Raw genomic sequence first — 23,897 nt, 5'->3', positions numbered from 1 at the left:
CACAAACACCAGTTAAATAAACGACCAGATCATCTGTTTTAGGTGTTGGTTGAGGGATAAATGTTGGCCAGGACACCGGGAGAACGCCCCTGCTCTTCCTTGAATCGTGATGTGGGATCTTTATCATTCACCTGAGAGGGCAAACGGAGCCTCGGTTTAATGTCTATACTGAAAGACAGCCACTCCGACAGCATAGCACTCCCTCAGTGCTACACACATGCGAGTGTTCAAGTCTTCGAAGTGGAGCTTAAACCTACCATCTTCTGATTCAGAGCCGTTTGTGCTACGTCTGAGTCAAGGCTGACACGTAAACAAAGGATGCTATAGAACTTCGGACCAGGATAGCTACAGTGCAGATTGAACTGAAGCTGCTAGAAAGAGGAATTGAGAGAATCCACATAGTGGAGCGTGGTAGAAAGGAGTGTGTTTACTGAGTTGACGAGAGCAGTGATTAGAGGAGTGTGATTATCAGATACAGACCTGAGAGGAAGGTTTAAAGTTCAGTCAGAATCAATGTGGAATGAGTTGGAGCTGGAGGCAGGATCTGAGAAAAGATGTCTGTCAATGTGGGCTTTGGCATACACACAGTTAAAAAGATAAAATGATAACTGTGATGGTGAAAAGATGAAGGAGGTAAATGGAAATCACGAGAGAGAGAGGAGCAGAGGTTTTCAAAGCTCATATTATAGAATCATAGGAGTTTACAACATGGAAACAGGCCCTTCGGCCCAACATGTCCATGTCGCCCAGTTTATACCACTAAGCTAGTCCCAATTGCCTGCACTTGGCCCATATCCCTCTATACCCATCTTACCCATGTAACTGTCCAAATGCTTTTTAAAAGACAAAATTGTACCCGCCTCTACTACTGCCTCTGGCAGCTCGTTCCAGACACTCACCACCCTTTGAGTGAGAAAATTGCCCCTCTGGACCCTTTTGTATCTCTCCCCTCTCACCTTAAATCTATGCCCCCTTGTTATAGACTCCCCTACCTTTGGGAAAAGATTTTGACTATCTACCTTATCTATGCCCCTCATTATTTTATAGACTTCTATAAGATCACCCCTAAACCTCCTACTCTCCAGGGAAAAAAGTCTCAGTCTATCCAACCTCTCCCTATAAGTCAAACCATCAAGTCCCGGTAGCATCCTAGTAAATCTTTTCTGCACTCTTTCTAGTTTAATAATATCCTTTCTTCCTGGAAGAGACGTGCCAGTGAATTAAACATTAGAGATAAAAAGAAAAAAAAATGCAAATGCTGGAAATCTGAAATAATAATAGAAAATGCCAGAAACGTACGTGTCCTTTTAACACATACTAGCATTTTTTGTTTAATTCAGATTTTCAGCATTTGCAAGAAAGGAAAGGTTAATGTTTCAGGTGTGGACTGGTTGTCGGAATAGATGCTGTTTCAGTTAACGCCTTCACAAGAGCCAGCTATCTTGTTTGGAATGGGATATAAGGATAGGTACAAATAGAGATAACTGAATTCTGTGTTGAACACGATGGCTTCTGAGCTGCTTGGAATGATTGAAATGCCATGTTCAGGAAGGTGACTGATTCAGGATGAGGAATGCACTGTTTAAGGTTTGGGAAGGTACTTTGGAGTTTTGTTTGATTTACATTTCTGGTAGGGAGAATCCTTGCTAAGTATATTTAGTGGATTGGGCAGCATCTGTGATTAAATGATTGCCTATGGCCTGTAAAAAGGGACAGGTTTGATGAACCAACTGCTTCATTATTCAGAAGCTTAAGACCAAGTTTGCAGTCGTAATTCTAGTATAACAACTGTGATACTAAGTCAATTTCAGCCAGGTTTGATGGTTATTCGAGCCAACAAGGCCTATACCAGGATGAGAGCCTAATGTCACCGAAGATTTGATCTATTTCTGAGCAATTGAATGAAGACTGAGATAGTACAAAGTGTGATGAAAAACTCATGGAGAGTGTGTATGTGCATGTTTATGCAGCTGTGCTCTTAAAACCACTTCCATGGTCTCTTCAAAAAATACTGCTCTATTCCATGCATGTTTGCTTGTACGTTTTTGAGGCCTGCAAATGAACTAAATATGAGTTAAATTGTGAAAGCTTGGTTTGTTTCTCTTATTTAATATGCAACAGGTATAAATTGGCGGGAGTCAAGTACATCAGACACAAACTACACTACAACATAGACCTTGCCACAGGGGGTTTTATGAAATATAGGAAACTACCTTCACTCACAGCTGTATTTTAGCTTTTTGAAACACCAACCATATTATTCAATCAGTGTTGCACCTGACTAGAAATCAATCAATCCAAGCACTTGCATACTGGGCTAAATGGCCTCCTTCTGTGCTGTAAGATTTTATGTTTCCATATACCTGAAAAACAAAAATATCCAGGGCTACATTTAAAGAGAAGGGGAGTGGAACTTATTGGATAGTTCCTTCAAAGAACTGACCTAGGCACGGTGAGCCAAATGGCCTCCTTCTGTGCTGTAAGATTCTATAATTCTTGAAGTAATGATGAACACGTGGATACTTACTGATGTGAACTGTTACGTATTTGGTTAATGTTGTTAAATGTGAAGGATGAACAGCACAGAATAATAAATATTGTGTGCTTGAATAGAGAAAAGCACTCCTGTAGATTTTTAGTATGTCTGCTTTTGACTGGGTTGAATGTAAGTACAGTACTTCATGTGCTGAGTACAGGAGCTCTGGCTGTTTGTCCTGCTGCACGATCAGGGAAGTGACTTTGTTGAGCTCATGAAAAGGTGATATACGCTCGACTTTTGACTGGTTTTATTCACTGAGTTTCTCCAAAATCCTAAGCAGTTCCCAATTTAGTCAGCAAGTAATTCAGGCCAGTCAGCCTAACGTCAGTGGTGGGGAAACTTTTAGAGACAGTAATCCGGGACAAAATTAGTTGGCACTTGGAAAAGTATGGGCTAATAAATGAAAGTTAGCACGGATTTGTTAAAGGAAAATCGTGTTTGACTAAGTTGATTGAGGTCTTTGATGAAGTGACGGAAAGGGTTGATGAGGGTAATGCGGTTGATGTGTATATGGACTTTCAAAAGGCATCTGATAAATTACCACATAATAGACTTATTAGCAAAATTAAAGCCCATGGGATTCAAGGGACAGTGACAGCGTGGATACAAAATTGATTAGGGGACAGGAAGCAGAGAGTAGTGGTGAACGGTTGTTTTTCAAACTGGAGAGTAATATACAGTGGTGTTCCCCAGGGGCCATTATTAGGACCACTGCTCTTTTTGATATATATTAACAACCTGAACCTCAAATCCACTTTCCCGCCCGATTCCCATATCCCTAGATTTCCCGAGAGTCCAAAAATCTATTGATCTCAGTTTTAAATACACTCAACGACTGAGTGTCCACAACCCTCTGGGGTAGGGAATTCCAAAGATTCACAACCCTCTGAGTGAAGAAGTTTTTCCTCATCTTTGACCTGAATGTCTGACCCCTGATCCTGAGACTATGCCCCCTAGTTTTAGACTCTCCAGCTCGGGGAAACAACCTCTCAACATCTACCCTGTCAAGCCCTCTCAGAATCTTATATGTTTCAATGAGAACACCACTCATTCTTCCAAACTCCAGAGAGTATAGGCCCATTCTACTCAATCTCTCCTCATCGTCTCAGGAAGCAATCTAGTGAACCTTCATTGCACTGTCTCTAAGGCAAGTATATCCTTTCTTAGGTAAGGAGACCAAAACTGTACACAGTACTCCAGGTGAGGTCTCACCAAAGCCCTGTACAATTGCAGGAAGACTTCCTTACTCTTGTGCTCCAAGCCCCTTGCAATAAAGGCTACCATACCATTTACTTTCCTAATTGCTTGCTGTACCTGCATGTTGAACTTTGTGTTTTGTGAACGAGGACACCCAGATCTCTCTGAACACGAACATTTAATAGTTTCTCACAATTTAAAAAATGTTGTTTATCTATTCTTCCTACCATAGTGAATAACCTCACATTTCCCCACATTATACTCCATCTGCCACTTTCTTGCCCACTCACTTAACCTATCTATATCCTTGTGCAGACTCTTTGTGACCTTTTCACAGCTAACTTTCCCACCTAGCTTTGTATCATCAGCAAACTTGGATACATTACATGTGGTCCCTTCATCTATATAATTAATATAGATTATAAATAGCTGAGGTCCAAGCACTGATCCTTGCGGCACCCCACTAGTTACAGCCTGCCAACCTGAAAATTACCCGTTTATTCCTACTCTCTGTTTTCTGTCCGTTTACCAATCCTCTGTCCATGCTAATATATTACCCCAACCCCATGAGCCCCTATTTTGTGCAACAATCTTTTGCGTGGCACCTTATTGAATGTCTTTTGAAAATCCAAATATACTACATCCATTGGTTTCCCTTTATCTACCCTGCTAGTTACATCCTCAAAAAACTGTAACAGATTTGTCAAACACTATTACCCTTTCATGTTGACTCTGCCTAATCATATTATGATTTTCTAAGTGCCCCGTTACCATGTCCTTAATGATAGATTCCAGCATTTTCTCAACTACAGATGTCAGGCTAACTGGCCTGTAGTTCCCTGTTTTCTCTCTCCCTCCTTTCTTGAATAGCGGTGTTATATTTGCTCCCATCCAATCCACTGGGACCGTTGTGGACTCCAGGGAATTTTGGAAGATCACAACCAATGCATCCACAATTGCAATAAAATGGAGAGCCAGGTGGTGAAGGATAGAATACTCGAGCCTGGTCTTCTGTTGCTTCCAAGCCTTTATTCACAGGGATCCACATTACCCACTCCACACCCGAGATAAGCTCTCATAAATGGATACAAGAGCGTCTCCAATTGATAAGCACCACCTGAATATAATTAACACTGATTGATATAAATCATATGGATACAATTAACAACTGTCTCTGCAGCCACCTCTTTTCGAACCGGAGGATGCAGGACATCAGCTACAGGGGATTTGTCGGCTTTCAGTCCCATTAATTTCTCCAGTACTTTTTCTTTACTAATCTTAATTACTTTGAGTTCCTCACTCTCATTAGCCCCTTGGTTCCCCACTATTTCTGGTATGTTTTTTATGTCTTCTACTGTGAAGACAGATACAAAATATTTGCTTAACATCTCTGCCATTTCCTTATTCCCCATTATAATTTCTCCTGTCTCAGCTTCTAAGGGACCAACTTTCGCAACTTCCTTCCTTTTTACATGCTTACAGAAGCTCTTGCAATCTTATATTTCTTGCTAGTTTACTCTCATTCTATTTTCTCCCTCTATCAATTTTTTGGTCGTCCTTGCTGGTTTATAAAATTCTCCCAATCCTCAAGTTTACTACTCTTCTTGGCAACATTATAAGCCCCTTCTTTTAATCTAATACTATCCTTAACTTCGTCAGTTAGCCACAGATGGATCGCTTTTGCCATGGAGCTTTTATTCCTCAATGGAATGCATATTTATTGAGAAATATGAAATATTTCTTTCAATGTTCACCATTGCTTATTTACCATCATATCTTTTAATGTAATTTCCCAATCAATCTTCGCCAACTCGCCCCCTCATACCGATGTAATTGGCTTTGTTTAAATTTAAGACTCTAGTTTCGGACTTAAGTACATCACTCTCAGAATTTCACATTGAGTTCATCATATTATGATCACTCTGCCCCAGAGGATCCCTTACAATGAGATTACTAAGTCACCCTGTCTCATTACACAATACTAGATCTAAAATAGCCTGTTCCCTGGTTGGTTCCATGACGTAATGTTCGATGAAACTGTCTCGAATGCATTCCATGAACGTGTCCTCCAAACCACTTTTGCCAATTTGATTTGCCCAGTCTTTATGAAGATTAAAGTCCCCCACAATTATTGCATTTCCTTTGTTACAAGCTCCTCATTTCTTGATTAATACTCTGTCCAACAATATAACTACTGTTGGGGGCCCATAAACTACTCCCACAGTGTTTTCTGCCTCTTGTTATTTCTTAGCTCCACCCATACTGATTCTACATCCTGATTTTCTGAGCTAAGATCCTTTCTCACGACTGCCTTTATCTCATCCTTGATTATCAGTGCTACCCCACTCCTTCTCCATTTTGCCTGTCTTTTCGAAAAGTCAATCACCCTGGAATATTTAGTTCCCAACCTTGGTCAGCCTGCAACCACATCCCAGTAATGGCTACTGGATCAAACCCATTTATCTCTATGTGCCGTTAATTCGTCTGTCTTGTCATGAATGTTTTGTGTTTTCAGATAAAGCGCCTTTAATTTTGACTTTTTACTATTTTTCCCTGATTTGACCTTATTCACTAATGCACTATTACCGTTAAACTCTCTGACCCTTCCTGACATACTCTGCTTATCTTTACCAATTGTAAACAATTTTACAACACCAAGTTATAGTCCAGCAATTTTATTTTAAATTCACAAGCTTTCAGAGGCTTCCTCCTTCGTCAGGTGAACGATGTGAAAATGAAATCCTCGAAATGAAATCGCATTTATAATTCACAGAACAATGCTTGGTGATTACAGACAGTTTTTTCAACTGCCCGTTGCCAAGGCAATCAGTGTGTAGACAGACAGGTGTTACCTGCCAGGTCTCAGAATATACAAATCACCAAAAAAAACAACAAACAAAAAAAAACAGAGATAGAGAGGTAGAAACATAGAAAAGACAGCAACTGACCCGTTATATTAAAAACAGATAACATTTGTTCGCTGGTGGGGTAACGTGTAGCGTGACATGAACCCAAGATCCCGGTTGAGGCCGTCCTCATGGGTGCGGAACTTGGCTATCAATTTCTGCTCGACGATTTTGCGTTGTCGTGTGTCTCGAAGGCCGCCTTGGAGTACGCTTACCCGAAGGTCGGTGGATGAATGTCCATGACTGCTGAAGTGTTCCCCGACTGGGAGAGAACCCTCCTGTTTGGCGATTGTTGCGCGGTGTCCGTTCATCCGTTGTCGCAGCGTCTGCATGGTCTCGCCAATGTACCATGCTCTGGGGCATCCTTTCCTGCAACGTATGAGGTAGACAACGTTGGCCGAGTCACAGGAGTATGAACCATGTACCTGGTGGGTGGTGTCCTCTCGTGTGATGGTGGTATCTGTGTCGATGATCTGGCACGTCTTGCAGAGGTTACCGTGGCAGGGTTGTGTGGTGTCGTGGACGCTGTTCTCTTGAAAGCTAGGTAATTTGCTGCGAATGATGGTCTGTTTGAGGTTGGGTGGCTGTTTAAAGGCGAGTAGTGGAGGTGTGGGGATGGCCATAGCGAGGTGCTTGTCCTCATTGATGACATGTTGAAGGCTGCGGAGAACATGGCGTAGTTTCTCCGCTCCGGGGAAATACTGGACGACAAAGGGTACTCTGTTGGTTGCGTCCCGTGTTAGTCTCCTGAGGAGGTCTATGCGATTTTTTGCTGTGGCCCGTCGGAACTGTCGATCGATGAGTCGAGCGTCATATCCCGTTCTTACTAGGGCGTCTTTCAGCGTCTGTAGGTGTCCATCGCGTTCCTCCTCGTCTGACCAGACCCTGTGCATTCGCAGGGCCTGTCCATAGGGGATGGCCTCTTTGACGTGGTTAGGGTGGAAGCTGGAAAAGTGGAGCATCGTGAGGTTGTCCGTGGGCTTGCGGTAGAGTGAGGTGCTGAGGTGCCCGTCTTTGATGGAGATTCGTGTGTCCAAGAAAGAAACTGATTCTGAGGAGTAGTCCATGGTGAGCTTGATGGTGGGATGGAACTTGTTGATGTTATCGTGTAGTCTCTTTAGTGATTCCTTGCCGTGGGTCCATAGAAAGAAAATGTCGTCGATGTATCTGGTGTATAGTGTTGGTTGGAGGTCTTGTGCAGTGAAGAAGTCCTGCTCGAACTTGTGCATGAAAATGTTGGCGTATTGGGGTGCGAATTTGGTCCCCATGGCTGTTCCGTGTGTTTGGGTAAAGAACTGGTTATCGAAGGTGAAGACATTGTGATCCAGGATGAAGCGGATGAGTTGTAGGATGGCGTCCGGAGATTGGCTGTTGTTGGTGTTGAGTATTGATGCTGTCGCAGTGATGCCGTCATCGTGGCCGATACTGGTGTATAGTGCCGAGACGTCCATCGTGGTGAGAAGTGTTCCTGGTTCAACTGGTCCGTGGGTACTGAGTTTTTGTAGGAAGTCTGTAGTGTCGCGACAGAAGCTGGGGGTTCCCTGTACGATGGGTTTCAGGATGCCCTCGATGTATCCAGAGAGGTTCTCACACAGGGTTCCGTTGCCTGATACGATAGGACGTCCGGGTGTGTTGGCTTTGTGTATCTTTGGGAGGCAGTAGAAGTCTCCCACGCGGGGAGTACGTGGGATGAGAGTGCGTAGGATGCTTTGAAGGTCTGGATCGAAGGTCTTGATCAGTTTGTTGAGCTGGTGGGTGTGTTCTTTGGTCGGATCTGCGGGTAACCGCCTGTAGTGTTCCTGGTTGTCCAGTTGTCGGTATGCTTCTTTGCAATAGTCTGTTCTGTTCGGTATGATGATGGCTCCTCCTTTGTCCGCTGGTTTGATGACTATGTTGCGGTTGGTCTTGAGAGCGTTGATGGCGTTGCGTTGTGCTCGGGTGACATTCTGGACTGTCTTCTGAGTGCGGCTGATGAATCTGGCATTGACGTATTTCCTGACAGCTTGAGCATACATGTCCAGCTGAGGGCAGCGACCCTCCGGAGGAGTCCAGCTTGACTCTTTCCTCTTCGGTTGCTGTACCGCGGATCCCTCTGTCTGCTGTTCCGGATCGTCGATTGTCTCATTGGGTTCGCTGCTGAAATCTTGGGGTTTGTGGTAGAATTCCCGGAGCCTCATTCTCCTGATGAATTCCTGTGTCTGCCGCGAGACTAGTGGGGTCCATTTTGGTAGTGGGGCAGAAATTGAGCCCTTGGCTGAGAACTCAGCCGAGGGCTCAATCATATCTTTACCATCATATCATATCTTTACCAAAATTGCTACACTGCTGGTTTGGCCTTGACTTTTCTCTTTAGATTTATAAATTTACCCTTGCCTTTCCCTTACCTGAAGTAACAGACTTCAGGAGGGCATAGACTGGTGAAATGGGCAGACACATGGCAGATGAAATTTAATGCAGAGAAGTGTGAAGTGATGCATTTTGGTCGGAAGAATGAGGAGAGGCAATCTAAACTAAATGGTACAATTTTAAAGGGGGTGCAGGAACAGAGAGACCTGGGGGTGTACGTACGCAAATCTTTGAAGGTGGCAGGACAGGTTGAGAAGGCTTTTTATAAAGTAGATAGGATCCTGGGCTATATTAATAGAGGCAGAGTATAAAAGCGACGAAGTTATGTTCTTAAAACACCAGTTCAGCCTCAGCTGGCGTATTGTGTTCAATTCTGGGAACCACACCTTAGGAAGGATGTCAAGGCTTTAGAGAGGGTGCAGAAGAGATTTACTAGAATGGTGCCAGGGATGAGGGACTTGAGTTATGTGGAGAAATTGGGGTTGTTCTCAGAACAGAGAAGGTTAAGGGGAGATTTGATGGAGGTGTTCAAAATCATGAACGGTTTTGATAGCGTAAATAAGGAGAAACTGTTTCCAGTGGCAGAAGGGTCGATAACCAGAGGAGACAGATTTAAGGTGATTGGCAAAAGAGCCAGAGGTGACATGAGGATTTTTTTTTTACGCAGCGAGTTGTAATGATCTGGAATGCACTGCCTGAAAGGGTGGTGGAAGCAGATCCAATAGTAACTTTCAAAAGGGAATTGGATAAATACTTGAAGGGAGAAAATTTACAGGGCTATGGGGAAAGAGCAGGGGGATGGGACTAATTGGACAACTCTTTCAAAGAGCCGGAACAGGCACGAAGGGCCGAATGGCCTCTTCCTATGCTGTACCTATTATGATACTATGATCCATGTTACTTCCAGAAGTTAAAATTTAATGCAGCATAGTGGCTCTTGTAAAAAGAAAAGCAAATTCAGGAAATTTAACATTTGTGAAAAGACAGATTAATGTTTTGGTTGTACACTCTTCATCAGTCTGGAAATGGCTCTCGTCCTGTAAATATCAATTTCTTGTTTATTTATGTTTCTTGTTTATTTATGGTATTTCGTGTAACTTCAGTAAGACCATGTAAATGGTATCTTTGTAACGTTTTTGTTGTTGATCCAGAAAGTACTCATTTCTAAAGGAAACAATTGTTCTTTTGTACTGTTGTGGTTATTGGACTTGCAGAATGTGACCAAGCATTCACAATGGCAGCATACTGAGCCAGTTCAGCACACTGAGGCTGGTCAAACCACCCACACACCTCAATATTTCTTGGGTGTGTGAAGCTCTGGAATTTTTCACTCCTCTGCCCTTTTTATTTGTTTCGTTGCTCTTCAATCGCTGACTGCGAAAATCTATAGAATGTTGTATTAATACTGTTCGAAAATGTTCTTTCCTATGATCCATGTTACTTCCGGAAGTTAAAATTTAATGCAGCATAGTGGCTCTTGTAAAAAGAAAAAGAATAGCAAATGCTGGAAATTTGAAATAAAAATTGGTCCATCAACATTTGTGAAAAGACAGTTTCAGGTGTATACTCCTCATCAGTGCTGGAAATGACTCTCGTCCTGCAAATATCAATTTGGTTTAGTTTATTCTTCAGATGTCATTCGAAACTTTGGAACCTATCTTCTATCCTGCAACTTTACTGGGTCTACAGAAATGTCCCATTGTGTACTGTACAAATTCCTATCCTGTATAGATCAAAGGTTACCAATAGGACTGCTTAATTGCAGTCATTGCAGTGCATTGAGCACTAATCTTTATTTAAACTGGCTCTAACTGACAGTTCAGCAGTATAAATATTTTTATTCACTGATTTAAAAAGACAATTAATACATTTTTATACAGTGAATTTATTCAGGATTATTAACACTAGGTTAATATTCGCACACTGCATCTATGGTGTCACGCACGCACAATATGCTCAGTTATTTCTTTTGAATTAGCACTGTATTTTCCCATTGAAGGGACATTCTTACTTTTTTGTGGATATTGTGCTTTAGATAGGCTCAGTTCCTGGAAGGCTTGCTGAGGTAACTGGTGCTGTTGCACTATGTTGTGTCTGTTGTAGGTTTGTGCTCGAGGCAGTTGAAATATTTTAACAAGGTATCTTTATCAAAATTAAGGTAAAAATAACATTTAGAGAGGTGCACTTGAAGTGATGGTGTTATTGTTCCATCCTCCATTTATAAATTCTCTTTCCACACACTTTGATTCAGAGACTTTTAAATTATTTTTTTAATGACTGCAAGTTTCAACATGTGAGTCCGAGTTGCCTGTTTTCTCTCTTCCTCACCACCCGCGCCCCCCCCCCCCCCCACACCACCACCCAAGAATAATTTAGTACGATGTTACACTTTTGCACCTGTACTTCAAGGGTTTTAAAACTTTTTGGTGTGTGGGAACTCCTACAAATTTTGATAGACACCCAGAGACTCTCTGCAATATTGACACATACTCAGAGACTACCTGTAAATATTGATGCACTCCAGGCACCAGGGAAATATTGGCAGATCCTGAGGAACCCCTCCCGCTTTTTTGAAAGATACTGTCTACTATCTGTAGGAAAACAGTGCTCTCATTGCAGAAAACATTTCTTATTAATGCTGTATGTTGCAACAGAAATAACATCTAAATCAGTTAAATTTGAAGGCACAGAGACTCCAGTTTGAAAACCAACGCTGTAACTAGCAGTTGGTATATGAAAATCTAATCTTTTCACTCGGTAGTTTAAGATTTGCACATGGACAGAAAAAATTAACCAACAGTCAGTTGAAGATTCTGGATCTCAAAGTTCTCCAATGCTAGATTAGGGTAGGATATAAACTAAATACAAGGTCACCATGGTCTTGGATGGTTTTCGTAATGATTTACAAATCTCTTCTGAAAACTTCATTTAAAGATATGAAAAGCAAAACTTCACGACTTCTGCTTCCAACAGCAGGATAGTGGCTGCAGTGGTTACTGTTAAATTTACTTTTGCTTGAAGAAAGTAAGACTGATAGTCAACATGGCAAAATTTAGACTAATTGATGGGACACTAGTCTGAAGTAATAAATAGTAAAATAAAAAGAAATTTGACCCTTGCTGCCATGACTCAGATAGTAATTCTTAGAATGTAGTAATTATATTTATTTCCCATATTTTAAGTGTGAACTTTTGAAATAATATCTAATCTTGTAAAATTCAGCATAGACTGGGCAGCTTATTCTCCTAATTCCAACTTGTTTTACGGAGAAATTCTACCTGTGCTTGAAATTCATTTGCTCCTGCAAGCTGAGAGTTTTTTTATTATTCGTTCATGGGATGTGGGTGTCACTGGCGAGACCGGCATTTATTGCTCATCCCTAATTGCTCTTGAGAAGGTGGTGGTGAGCCGCCTTCTTGAACCGCTGCAGTTTGTGTGGTGAAGGTTCTCCCACAGTGCTGTTAGGAAGTGCAGATGGAGTTGTTCCCATGTGCCTGCTGCTCTTGTCCTTCTAGGTGGTAGAGGTTGTGGGTTTGGGAGGTGCTGTTGAAGAAGCCTTGGCGAGTTGCTGCAGTGCATCCTGTAGATGGTACACACTGCAGCCACTGTGCACCGGTGGTGAAGGGAGTGAATGTTTAGGGTGGTGGATGGAGTGCCAATCAAGTGGGCTGCTTTGTCCTGGATGGTGTCAAGCTTCTTGAGTGTTGTTGGAGCTGCACTCATCCAGGCAAGTGGAGAGTATTCCATCACATTCCTGACTTCTGACTTGTGCCTTGTAGATGGTGGATAGGCTTTGGGGAGTCAGGAGATGAGTCACTCGCTGCAGAATACCCAGCCTCTGACCTGCTCTTGTAGCCACAGTATTTATATGGCTGGTCCAGTTAAGTTTCTGGTCAATGGTGACCTCCCAGGATATTGATGGTGGGGGTTTCAGTGATGGTAATGCTGTTGAATGTCAAGGGGAGGTGGTTAGACTCTCTCTTGTTGGAGATGGTCATTGCCTGGTACTTGTCTGGCGCGAATGTTACTTCCCACTTACCAGCCCCAGACTGGATGTCGTCCAGGTCTTGCTGCATGCGGGCACGGACTGCTTCATTATCTGAGGAGTTGCGAACGGAACTGAACACTGTGCAATCATCAGCGAACATCCCCATTTCACACCTTATGATGGAGGGAAGGTCACTGATGAAGCAACTGAAGATGGTTGGGCCTAGGACACTGCCTTGAGGTGACTGACCTCCAACAACCACTACCATCTTCCTTTGTGCTCGGTATGACTCCAGCCATAGGAGAGTTTTCCCCCTGATTCCTATTGACTTCAATTTTACTAGGGCTCCTTGGTGCCACACGCTGGTGCTGCTCCTGGCATACTCTTCTACATTCCTCATTGAACCAGGGTTGATCCCCTGACTTGTTGGTCATGGTCGAGTGAGGAATATGCTGGGCCATGAGGTTATAGATTGTGCTGGAATACAATTCTGCTGCTGCTGATGGCCCACAGCACATCATGGATACCCAGTTTTGAGCTGCTCGATCTGTTCTGAATCTATCCCATTCAGCACGGTGGTCGTGCCACACAGCACGTTGGATGGTGTCCTCAGTGCGAAGACGGGACTTTGTCTCCACAAGGACTGTGCGGTGGTCACTCCTACCATTACTGTCATGGAGAGATGCATCTGCGACAGGTAGATTGGTGAGGACGAGGTCAAGTGGGTTTTTCCCTTGTGTTGGTTCACTCACCACCTGCCGCAGGCCCAGTCTGGCAGCAATGTCCTTCAGGACTGTGCCAGCTTGGTCAGTAGTGGTGCTACCGAGCCACTCTTGGTGATGGACATTGAAGTCCCCCACCCAGAGTACATTCTGTGCCCTTGCTACCCTCAGTGCTTCCTCCAAGTGGTGTTCAACATGGAGGCGGACTGATTCATCAGCTGAGGGAGGGCGATAGGTGGTAATCAGCAGGCGGTTTCCTTGCCCATGTTTGGCCTGATGCCATGAAATTTCATGGGGTCCGGAGTCAATGTTGAGGACTCCCAGGGCCACACCCTCCTGACTGCATATCACTGTACCGCCACCTCTGGTCGGTCTGTCCTGCCAGTGGGACAGGACATACCCAGGGATGGTGATGGAAGAGCCTGGGATGTTGGCTGAAAGCAATGATTCTATGAGTATGGCTATGTCAGGCTGTTGCTTCACTAGTCTGTGGGACAGCTCTCCCAATTTTGGCACTTTGCGGGGTCAACTGGGCTTGGTTTGCCTTTGTCGTGTCCGTCACCTAGTGGTCCAATGCCAAGTGGTCCGTCCGGTTTTATTCTTATTATGACTTTTGTTAGCGAGATTTTACAACTGAGTGGCTTACTCGGCCATTTCAGAGGGCAATTAAGAATCAACCACATTGCTGTGGTATAGGCCAGACCGGGTAAGGATGGCAGGTTTCCTTCCCTAAAAGACATGAGTGAACCAGATGGGTTTTTACGACAATCCAGTAGTTTCATGGCCACCATTTCTGATCCTAGTGTTTTTTATCCCCCAGATTTAATTGAATTAATTGAATTTAAATTCCCCAGATGCCGTGGCAGGATTTGAACTCATGACTGCGGATTATTAGTCTAGGCCTCTGGATTACTAGTCCAGTAACATAACCACTATGCCACTGTACCCTTGTTCCAACCAGAATGCATTGTCTGTTTAAAAATAACAACTACTCAGGCTTACAGTTCTGTATGAGTGCAGTTGGGTTTTCAAGGGCATTGTAGGATTTTCTGGAGCATTAACAAGTGCAAATGCTGGACATTTGAAATAAAAATAGGTCTGTCAGCATCTGGGAAAAGACATCAACGTTTCAGGTGCATACTCTTCATCAGTGCTGGAAATGGCTTTCATCCAGAAATATGTAAAAATAAATCTGACGAACAGAGAGTTTCACTTGAACACTAATTGGTGTTAAGGTAGTTGTGCATTCGAAGAATGGTGGCCATGGTTTTCTTATTGAGTAGACTGGTGTCTCAACACACTACTAGTTTTTACATGCAATATATATTATACACATTGAAAATTATTTCTCATGTATTCTATAGAAACATCGAAAATAGGACAGGAGTAGGCCATACGGGCCTGCTCCGCCATTCATTATGATCATGGCCGATCCTCGATCTCAATACCATATTCCCGTGCTCTCCCCATACCCCTTGATGCCTTTTGTGTCTGCTAATCTATCTGTCTCCTTCTTAAATATATTCAGAGACTTGGCCTCCACTGCATTTTGTGGTAGAGAATTCCACAGGTTCACAACCCTCTGAGTGAAGAAATTTCTCCTCATCTCAGTCCTAAATGTCCTACCCTGTATCCTGAGACTGTGACCCCTCGTTCTGGAGCCTCCAGCCAGGGGAAACATCCTCCCTGTATCCAGTCTGTCTCGCCCTGTCAGAATTTTATATGTTTCAATGAGATCCCCTCATTCTTCTAAACTCGAGTGAATGCAAGCCCAGTCGACCCAATCTCTCCTCATACGACAAACCTGCCATCTCAGGAATCAGTCTGGTGAACCTTTGCCGCACTCGCTCTGTGGCAAGTATATCCTTTCTTCGGTAAGGAGACCAAAACTGCAGACAATACTCTAGGTGTGGTCTCACCAAGGCCATGTATAACTGCAATAAGACATCCTTGCTCCTGTACTCACATCCTCTTGCAATGAAGGCCAATATAACATCTGCCTTCCTAACTGCTTGCTGCACCTGCATGTTTGCTTTCAGTGACTGGTGTACAAGGACATCCAGGTCCCTTTGGACATCAACATTTCCCAATCTATCACCATTTAAATAATACTCTGCCTTTCTGTTTTTCCTTCTGAAGTGGATAACTTCATATTTATCCACATTATACTGCATCTGCCATGTATTTGCCCACTCACTCAACTTGTCTAAATCACCTTGAAGCCTCATTGAATTGTCCTGACAACTCACAATCCCACCTAGTTTTGTGTCATCAGCAAACTTGGAAATATTACAATTGGTTGCCTCACCCAAATCATTGATATATATTGTGAATAGCTGGGGCCCAAGTATTGATCCCTGCGGTACCCCACTAGTCACTGCCTGCCACCCCGAAAAAGACCCATTTATTCCTATCTCTGTTTGCTGTCTGTTAACCAATTTTCAATCCATGCCAGTATATTACCCCCAATCCCAAGTTCTTTAATTTTGCACAGTAACTCTTATGTGGGACTTAATCTGAAAATCCAAATACACCACATCTACTGGTTCTCCCTTATCTATTCTACCAGTTATATCCTCAAAAAACTCCAGTAGGTTTGTCAAACATGATTTCCCTTTCATAAATCCATGTTGATTTTGTCTAGTCCCGTTGATATTTTCTAAGTGTCCTGTTATCACATCCTTTATAATAGACTCTAGCATTTTCCCTACTACTGATGTTAGGCTAACCAGTCTGTCGTTCCCTGTTTTCTCTCCCTCCTTTTTTAAATAGTGGGGTTACATTTGCCACCCTCCAATCTGCAGGAACTGTTCCATAATCTATAGAATTTTGGAAGATGACAACCAATGCATCCACTATTTCCATGGCTACCTCTTTTAGTACTCTGGGATGCAGATTATCAGGCCCTGGGGATTTATCGGCTTTCAGTCCCATTAATTTCTCCAGCATTATTTTTTTTACTAATGCTAATTTCCTTTAATTCCTATCCGGTCTGGTTTCGCCCCACGCTTCTGCCCCTTGTAATAAGGTAGGGAAGCCAGCATCTTCTCAGTGACACCATTTAAAGGCATCCCACACCAGGTATATTTTGTGGGAAAGAACTGGTGTACTTATTTTCATGTCTGGATTAAAACATTTTTGCTTCCATAAAATACTCCATCTTGTGGCCTGGCTGGGAACTGATCAAACTTTATATGGTTTAAAATAAATCCAAACTCTTGAGTTTTATTACCCCGGAGTTGGAAAACTGTATTTACACCATGAGTGCTCCTGGGCAGCCCCTAAAATGGATCCATTGTATCACACATTGCTAAAAGTATAGAATCATCTCAAATTTATGTGACTCGCCTTCAGGTTTTAACACCGTGTGTAAACTTGCTCTACACTTAGCGAAATCTAAAAATAAACATGTATGCAGTCAAACCCTGGGTTTCGAGGGTTTTTTTGTTCTTGTGTGAAGGGAGTCATCAGTTTGAAGTCTGCAAGATTGCAGTGAAAATACAAGTTTATTTTTCAAAAGTTTAATATGTTGTGAAAGTTTTTGAAATTTTCCAAAAACCTTTTTTAATAATCACCAAATCTTATTTTTGCCACAGTCTTTGATTAATTGGTCTGAGCTGATGCTCTCCCAACTTGGGCACCAGTCTCGAAATGTTGGCAAGGAAGACTTTGCAAGGTCAACTGTGCTCGGATTGACTGAGTCCCATCTTTATCTGACGACTGGGTTGTTGCTGATTTTTGGCCAAAACATTGAACAGAGGTTCGTCTGCCTGTTCAGGTTGACGTCAAAGATTGCATGATATTTGAAAAAGAGCATGGGAGTTTTCCTGGTGCCCTGGCCCACATTTATTCCACAATCAATACCACTAAACAGATTAACTGGTCTTTTATTTCGATGCTTTTTATGCAACCTTGCTCTGTGGAAATTGGCAGATCATAGAATCATAGAAAAGTTTTATGAATTTGGTGAGGTTTGAATTAGTGTCGTGCCTTCATCATTACACCACTACTTTCAAAGTATTTGGTAACCTTCCAACCACATGGTGCTTTTGTGTTTATTTAAAGGAAATAGTTTTTGCTTGCTTCACATCTTAAGCATCAAAATAATCTTCAATGTTAATGGATAAAATGAAGAAAAACTTGGCAAAACAATATACTCTTCCTCTATGCTTAAGATTGCTTTGGGAATATACTGTGCTACAGACTTAGAAAGCAACATACAACTGAAATAAGGTTTGGCAACATCTGAAAAGAGAAAAGATTGGGTGAATGTTTTGGGTTGACATCCTTTGTCAGAACTGCTTTCTCTTTTCTCTTCAGATGCTAAGGATCTGTTATGTATTTCCAGATTTTTTTCGGTTGTTTTTTGAAGTAAATAAGTATACATGAATTTTTCTCCTCTTTCTTTGTTGCTCTGGTGCCTGTCCAAATCGATGACAAGATCTGAACCATTTTGTTTACTTTTTGAAGTGTTTTTTCAATAGGTTTAGTTGAATGAGTGTGTGTGTGTGTGTATCTCTATGTAATGCTGTGTTATACAAGTAGATTTTCTCCTTAAGGGCCAAACTTCTCATACACTGATGACACATTCTTTGGTCAGTCAAGTCCTTACCATCGCCTAATCCTATCTTTCTTGTTGAATTTTTTTTTTCCCTATTTTCTTTCTGTTGATTTGTTCACATTCGGGCGGAGGAACAATTCACTGGTGTATTTTCACGGCTCCTACTTTGATCACCATGTATAAAGATTCAGCTGTACTGCTGCTCTTGAATACAACAACTGCCAAGTACATATTAATAAGCCTGCAACATAAGAATTGCAACTGGACCTGCAGTCAGTATATTCTGTCTCCAGCCCTCATTACACAAACTTCAACTTCCTGACTTCATAGCAAGGTCGTGATTGTATTTTAAAGTTGGAACTCAGACTGCACCCCCACTTTCAGACAGCCCGCCATTATTAATGAGGCTTGCGCATGAAGATTGGCCATTGAGGTACTTGCATGTGTTGTGAAAATCGGCCAGCAAGTTCAGGAGATCAAGAGATACGCCGTGTGTTCTGAATCTCCAGAACTTGTGGACGATTTACGCCATCGCGCACTTAACCTCCCCGTTATTTATAAGCACTTGCTGGATTTGCATGTTAATTGCCTATTAAACTTGCCACAGAAAATTAAGTCTAGTAATTAATAGTGTAACTACCCTTTTAACAATGTGTTAATTGTTAATGACTGCCAGTAAACCTCTCTGGCCCAGAAAGTTAAGAATTTGAACTGTGGGGTCTTATTCAGGTCGTGAATTGTTATTTAAAAAATTTTGTTCTTACTTTTCCTTTCTGTCTCTATTCTTTCTCTCTCCCTCTCTCTCTCTCTCTCTCTCTCAATCCAATCTTTCTTTCCCTCTTTATTTCTCTTTCTGTACCTTCATCCATCCACTCTAATTCGCCCTCCTTCACAGTCGTTTCTCTATTTCTCAATCCTTAAATTGGTTCAGGAGATACACTGTTGGTTCTGACGTTAATTAAGGTCCCAGCTGTGCCGTTGCCCTCGCCACGCCTTTATCAGCTCTCACTTCCAGCAAGTTAGGGTGCAAAACATTTTTGAGCTGAAGGCTGCAGGAAAAAGTCTGACGGTGCACCCCGTGAGATGCTCTGCTCCAGCAAGTTCAGGCGCGTATCAGTAATTAAGTCTGCAATGCACCAATCACAGACTTGTGCATCAGGTGTTACAGTAAATAAGCTTGAGGATTTTATTTAAAGTGAATTTTTGATTTCAGTTTGGTACATTGTATTTAACAATTAAAGGGCTCGACTTGCACTTGCCCATAGACTTTCTCTGAGCTTTTGCACGGCAAGTTCCTCGAAATTAGAGATCCAAAAAGCACGGGACCCTCTTCAGGGCATCTGGGACCTGTGTGAACAGGACAAGCAGCTGTGTGTCTCCTTAACCAATCAGACTGATTGGTTAAGGTGACGAAGGAGGTAAGCTCCGAAAGCTTGTGATTTAAAATAAAACTGTTGGACTATAACCCGGTGTTGTGCAAGTCCTTACATTTGTCCACCCCAGTCCATCACTGGCATCTCCACATCATAGTTAATGACAGCACAGACTGAACCAGGAAGTGTATGTGAGAATAATGAATTCAATGTTAAATCAGGTACAGTAAGCAAAATAGAGAGGGAAAGAAATATTGGATTAAGTGACATAGAGTTAAAGCAGACGCAAAGAAAAAGCAAGAAAAAAAAATTATTTAAATTTTTAAAAAAGTGTCCAACAATAATTAAAATTTGAAGGAAAGAGACTCCACACTTGTAAACGTTAATTTTCAATGCCAGAGAGGTTGTTTGGCAGTAATTAAGACTCGCCACTCCATTAAAATGGTACTTCGACTTGAAATGACTTGGCTGTTGTTTAATCCGTATCTGTGACGTCAGTACAGGAACTTCACACGGGGAGCCAGCTGGCGCGATAATGTTTTCATGCAGCTTTTGGAGGAGCAGGGCATCTGGTACAGCAACTTCCAGATTTCCGCATTTAACTGCGCATGTGTAGTTGCTGGAAGCTGCTGTCTGATTCACACATGTATAACGGTGAGCGCTGTTAGCCTCGCCATTATTTTTATAGCACAATGCGACCCAATATTAAGTTGAGGCTGCTCTGACTTGAGAATGGAAAAATTGATTCCATTGAAATATTTAACTGAAGCATAAGCATGTACAGTACTTGAAAACAATGTACTCCTCACTGTACTGTTATTTAAAAAAAAACAACTTTATTTTTCAGGAAGTTGTTCATTCTTTAAAATCAGGTGCAAATTTACAGATTGGTTTAATTGGTGTATTATATTGCAGTTTTACTGTAAACATGTGATTTTAGTACTCTGGCTTTGCCTGAAGTAACTAAAACCAAATCAGCATTAGTTCTGGTTGTTAAAGCAAAACTATGCCATGGTTCAAGGCCTGCATAGAGGGATTTAAGCAAATTTATAATTTTGAATGATGTTCAAAACAATGAAGACTGAAAATTGTTTTGTTCTCCAATGCATTGCACTGTGCTGTTGTTAAAGATCAGCCAATCACAGCCTTATCATGCATGTGCTTTCCAAGTTTACAGGTTTTGAATTGGGAAAAGTCTACTTGGTGATCTGATATTCCAAATAATGGAAGAATAATAGTTTTCATGTTTTATTAAGGTTGCATTTTCAATTTTGAGCACTTTCCCCGTATAATGGCAAAGGTGAGGGGGAATGACATATTGAGTCATGGAGATTACAGCAGGCAGAGATCATTTGGCCCATCATATTTATTTTGCTGCTAGCTCTATATTGGAGCTGTCAACCCTAATCCCAATTCCCTGCTCTTAAATATTTTTCCTATTCAAGTGTTTATCTCAATCCCTCCTTAATGCTAAGATTAACTTGGCTTCAATAGTCACGTTCAGTGATGCATTCCATATTCTAATAACCCTTTGCATGTTTTTTTTTCCTGACCTTCCCCTTTATGCTTTTAGTACTAATCCAAAATTTACATCGCTTTTGTTAGTGATGAGTAGAACTAATCATTCACTACTTACCTTCAAAGCTCTGAACACTTCTTTTAGATCCCCACTTAACCTTTTCTGCTGCGGTAAGTACAGTACTAGTAATTGAAGTCTTTCGTCAGAACTGTTTCCTTTCAGCCTTGGTATCATCTTAATAAACATACATTACATCTTTTTCATCACTCCAATATTCTTTCTATCATGGCATGTCCAAAACTGCCCACATACTCCAACAGTGGCCTCTTGTCTTGCATAGCCTTGTCATTATCTTGTTTTTGATTCAATGTTAACATTTTTGTCAATAAATTAAAAACTGTCCTATTTACACATTTATTAGAAATAAGGATAACTTTAGTACTTTTATAAATAGTGAGAAAATAATTGAGTTGTGAGCAAACATCTTATTTTTTTGAAATTTGGAGAGTATAGATATGAGCCTGTTATGGCTTAGTGTCATTATTTTGATCTGCTGCTCAGTTTTGTGAAATGTATGGGTGGCAGATTTTCATGGACTTGCATCTCTTGGGACTGCGACAAATCATTTACCTTGTGACCTGTGACTGACGCGTTAATATGCTAACCATATGTCTGGTCGGTTTGGCGTGTTTATATCTGAAGTATTTGGTAGGGCAGTCTTTGCCAGGATAAGGACAATTATAAGCCAAAGCTTTGGGTGTTTTTTCACTAACAGTCCCAGCTGGGATGAGCAGTAGCGATATATCTGAGGAAAAATAGGATACAAATGGATGGTAAACATGTAATCTTGTTTGCAGAACCTGTTGGTGTACTTCTTCAAACAGCTACTTCTTTTCTTTCATTAGAATGATTGAGGAGTGTGGACGAAGAGGGAAGACCATGGCCGAGAAGAGGCAGCTATTTATGGAGATGAGTGAGTACCCTGTATTTGTAATTCCAAAATAAAAGCACACTAATATTGAAATGGTGTTGATTCAGGACTAAATATAATGCCAATTAAACTTGATAAATGAAGGTCAACGTTCAAATGGGGAACATCAAAATGGACAATTTTAGAAGACAAATTAATGTAGAGGGAAAAGAAATATATCATAGTGCAGTGTGTCAAGACTGAAGAGTGAAATGGTCGGATGTTCATTTGCACTCGTTTCTTCACAGGCAAGTTCCCCATACTAGCTGGAGCATTTCCGGGAGTGAGGATAGAGTTAGTGAAAATGAGATATTGAAATTTTGTGCTCTTCTCCAAGTGATGGAAGTCGAGAAAATTGGAGTTTGAATTACTTTAGTCGAGCCTTTTATACCTTTTATGTGGCCAGTTCAAAAGTAGCAGAGATGTGGCAGCTGGTGACTTGAACAATGGAATAGAGAGTCGAATGGGATAGAATTTTACATAGAAATTACAAAACAGAAACAAGCCATTCGGTCTAACCAGTCCATTTTGCTGTTTTTCCTTCAGATAAGCAGTAGTCCTAATCCCATGTACGTGCTCTTAGCCCATGTCCCTTTATTGCCCTTACCTTCACCTGCCCATCCAACCTATTGTAAATGTTGAAATGGTCTGCTTCAATCACTGGCTCTGGTCGTGCATTCCACAGCTTCACAACCCTCTGGAAAGAAATTCTTCTGCTCTGCCCTAAAGCTCGTACATTTAATCTTATATTTGAGTCCCCTTGTTCTAGATCCCTCAACCACTGGAAACAATCTGTTTCGATATACTCTGTCCCATCCCTTCATAATTTTCAATACCTCTGTCAAATCGCCCCTTATTCTCCTTAATCTCCTCTGTTGAAAACAACCTCAATTTTTCAAGTCTTCATTTGTATTCCTCACACTAGAGCAGCATCTGAGTGAATCTGTGCTGTGCGCCCTCTTCATTGCCTCAACATTCTACCGAAAGGTTTTATATAGATGCACTATTACATTTCAACTTTTCTATTCTGTATCACTGAACTTTACCCCATTCAAAGTATAATTTTTTTAAAACCAAAATGTCCAACCTCACATTTGCTGACATTGAATTCCATCTGCCACCTTTTTGCTTATTCTATCGTCTTATCAATATGCCCTTGCAGTTTCTTTTGATCAGAAACGGTCCAGAACAGAACCCTGTGGGACACCACTGCCCACATCCAACAACTCTGAGAAACTGCCCTTAACTCCTACTCTCTGTTCCCTCTCTTCTAATCTGTTTTGATTTCAGTTTGCTACCCTCCCTCTAATTCCATACCCCTTAATCTTCTCCAGTAATCTCCTGTGTGGTACTTGTCAAAGGCTTTCTGAAACTCCATGTATATCACATCCACTGCATTTCCCATCCACCATGTCTGTCACCACTCTTCAAAGAACTTGATCAGGTTTGTCAAGCCTGATCTGCCATTCTTAAAATCTGTATTGCCTGATTTTAATTAATTTTTCATTAATTAGGTATTTAATAATTTCATCTTTAATTAAAGATTCCAAAATTTTCCCAATCACAGATGTTAAGCTAACTGGCTTATAATTATCCTGCTTAATTCTGTCTCCCTTTTTGAAAATGGGTATTACATTGGCCAATCTCCAGTCCTCAGGCATACATCCAATTTCTAGTGGTAACTTCAGTGATGTATTTAAAACTTGTTCCAGTTCATTGTTGTGTTACTTCATAGCTGTGGATCTTTTGTCAGATCCCATGGTTACCACAAGTCAA

The 23,897-nt window shown here is 41.6% G+C and overlaps 1 protein-coding gene across 18 annotated transcripts in view; it reads left to right on the top strand.

Moving 5' to 3' along the window:
• LOC137321765 (dystrobrevin beta-like) overlaps positions 1 to 23,897 on the top strand; it is a 534,882-nt gene that overhangs the window by 119,488 nt on the left and 391,497 nt on the right. For all 18 annotated transcript variants that reach the window (XR_010962899.1, XM_067984400.1, XM_067984401.1 and 15 more), the window contains exon 2: positions 22,057 to 22,124. Coding sequence is in view for 16 of the 18 variants with exons in the window: in XM_067984400.1 (XP_067840501.1) it covers positions 22,057 to 22,124 (68 nt within the window). In the remaining 2 variants the exon portion in view is untranslated. The remainder of the gene's footprint in view (positions 1 to 22,056; positions 22,125 to 23,897) is intronic.

The sequence above is a fragment of the Heptranchias perlo genome, chromosome 5 (genome assembly GCF_035084215.1).
Source record: "Heptranchias perlo isolate sHepPer1 chromosome 5, sHepPer1.hap1, whole genome shotgun sequence".
Classification (NCBI taxonomy): Eukaryota; Metazoa; Chordata; class Chondrichthyes; order Hexanchiformes; family Hexanchidae; genus Heptranchias; species Heptranchias perlo.
The sequence above is the reverse complement of the archived record's forward strand: the minus strand, read 5'-3'. Positions and strand labels throughout refer to the sequence as shown.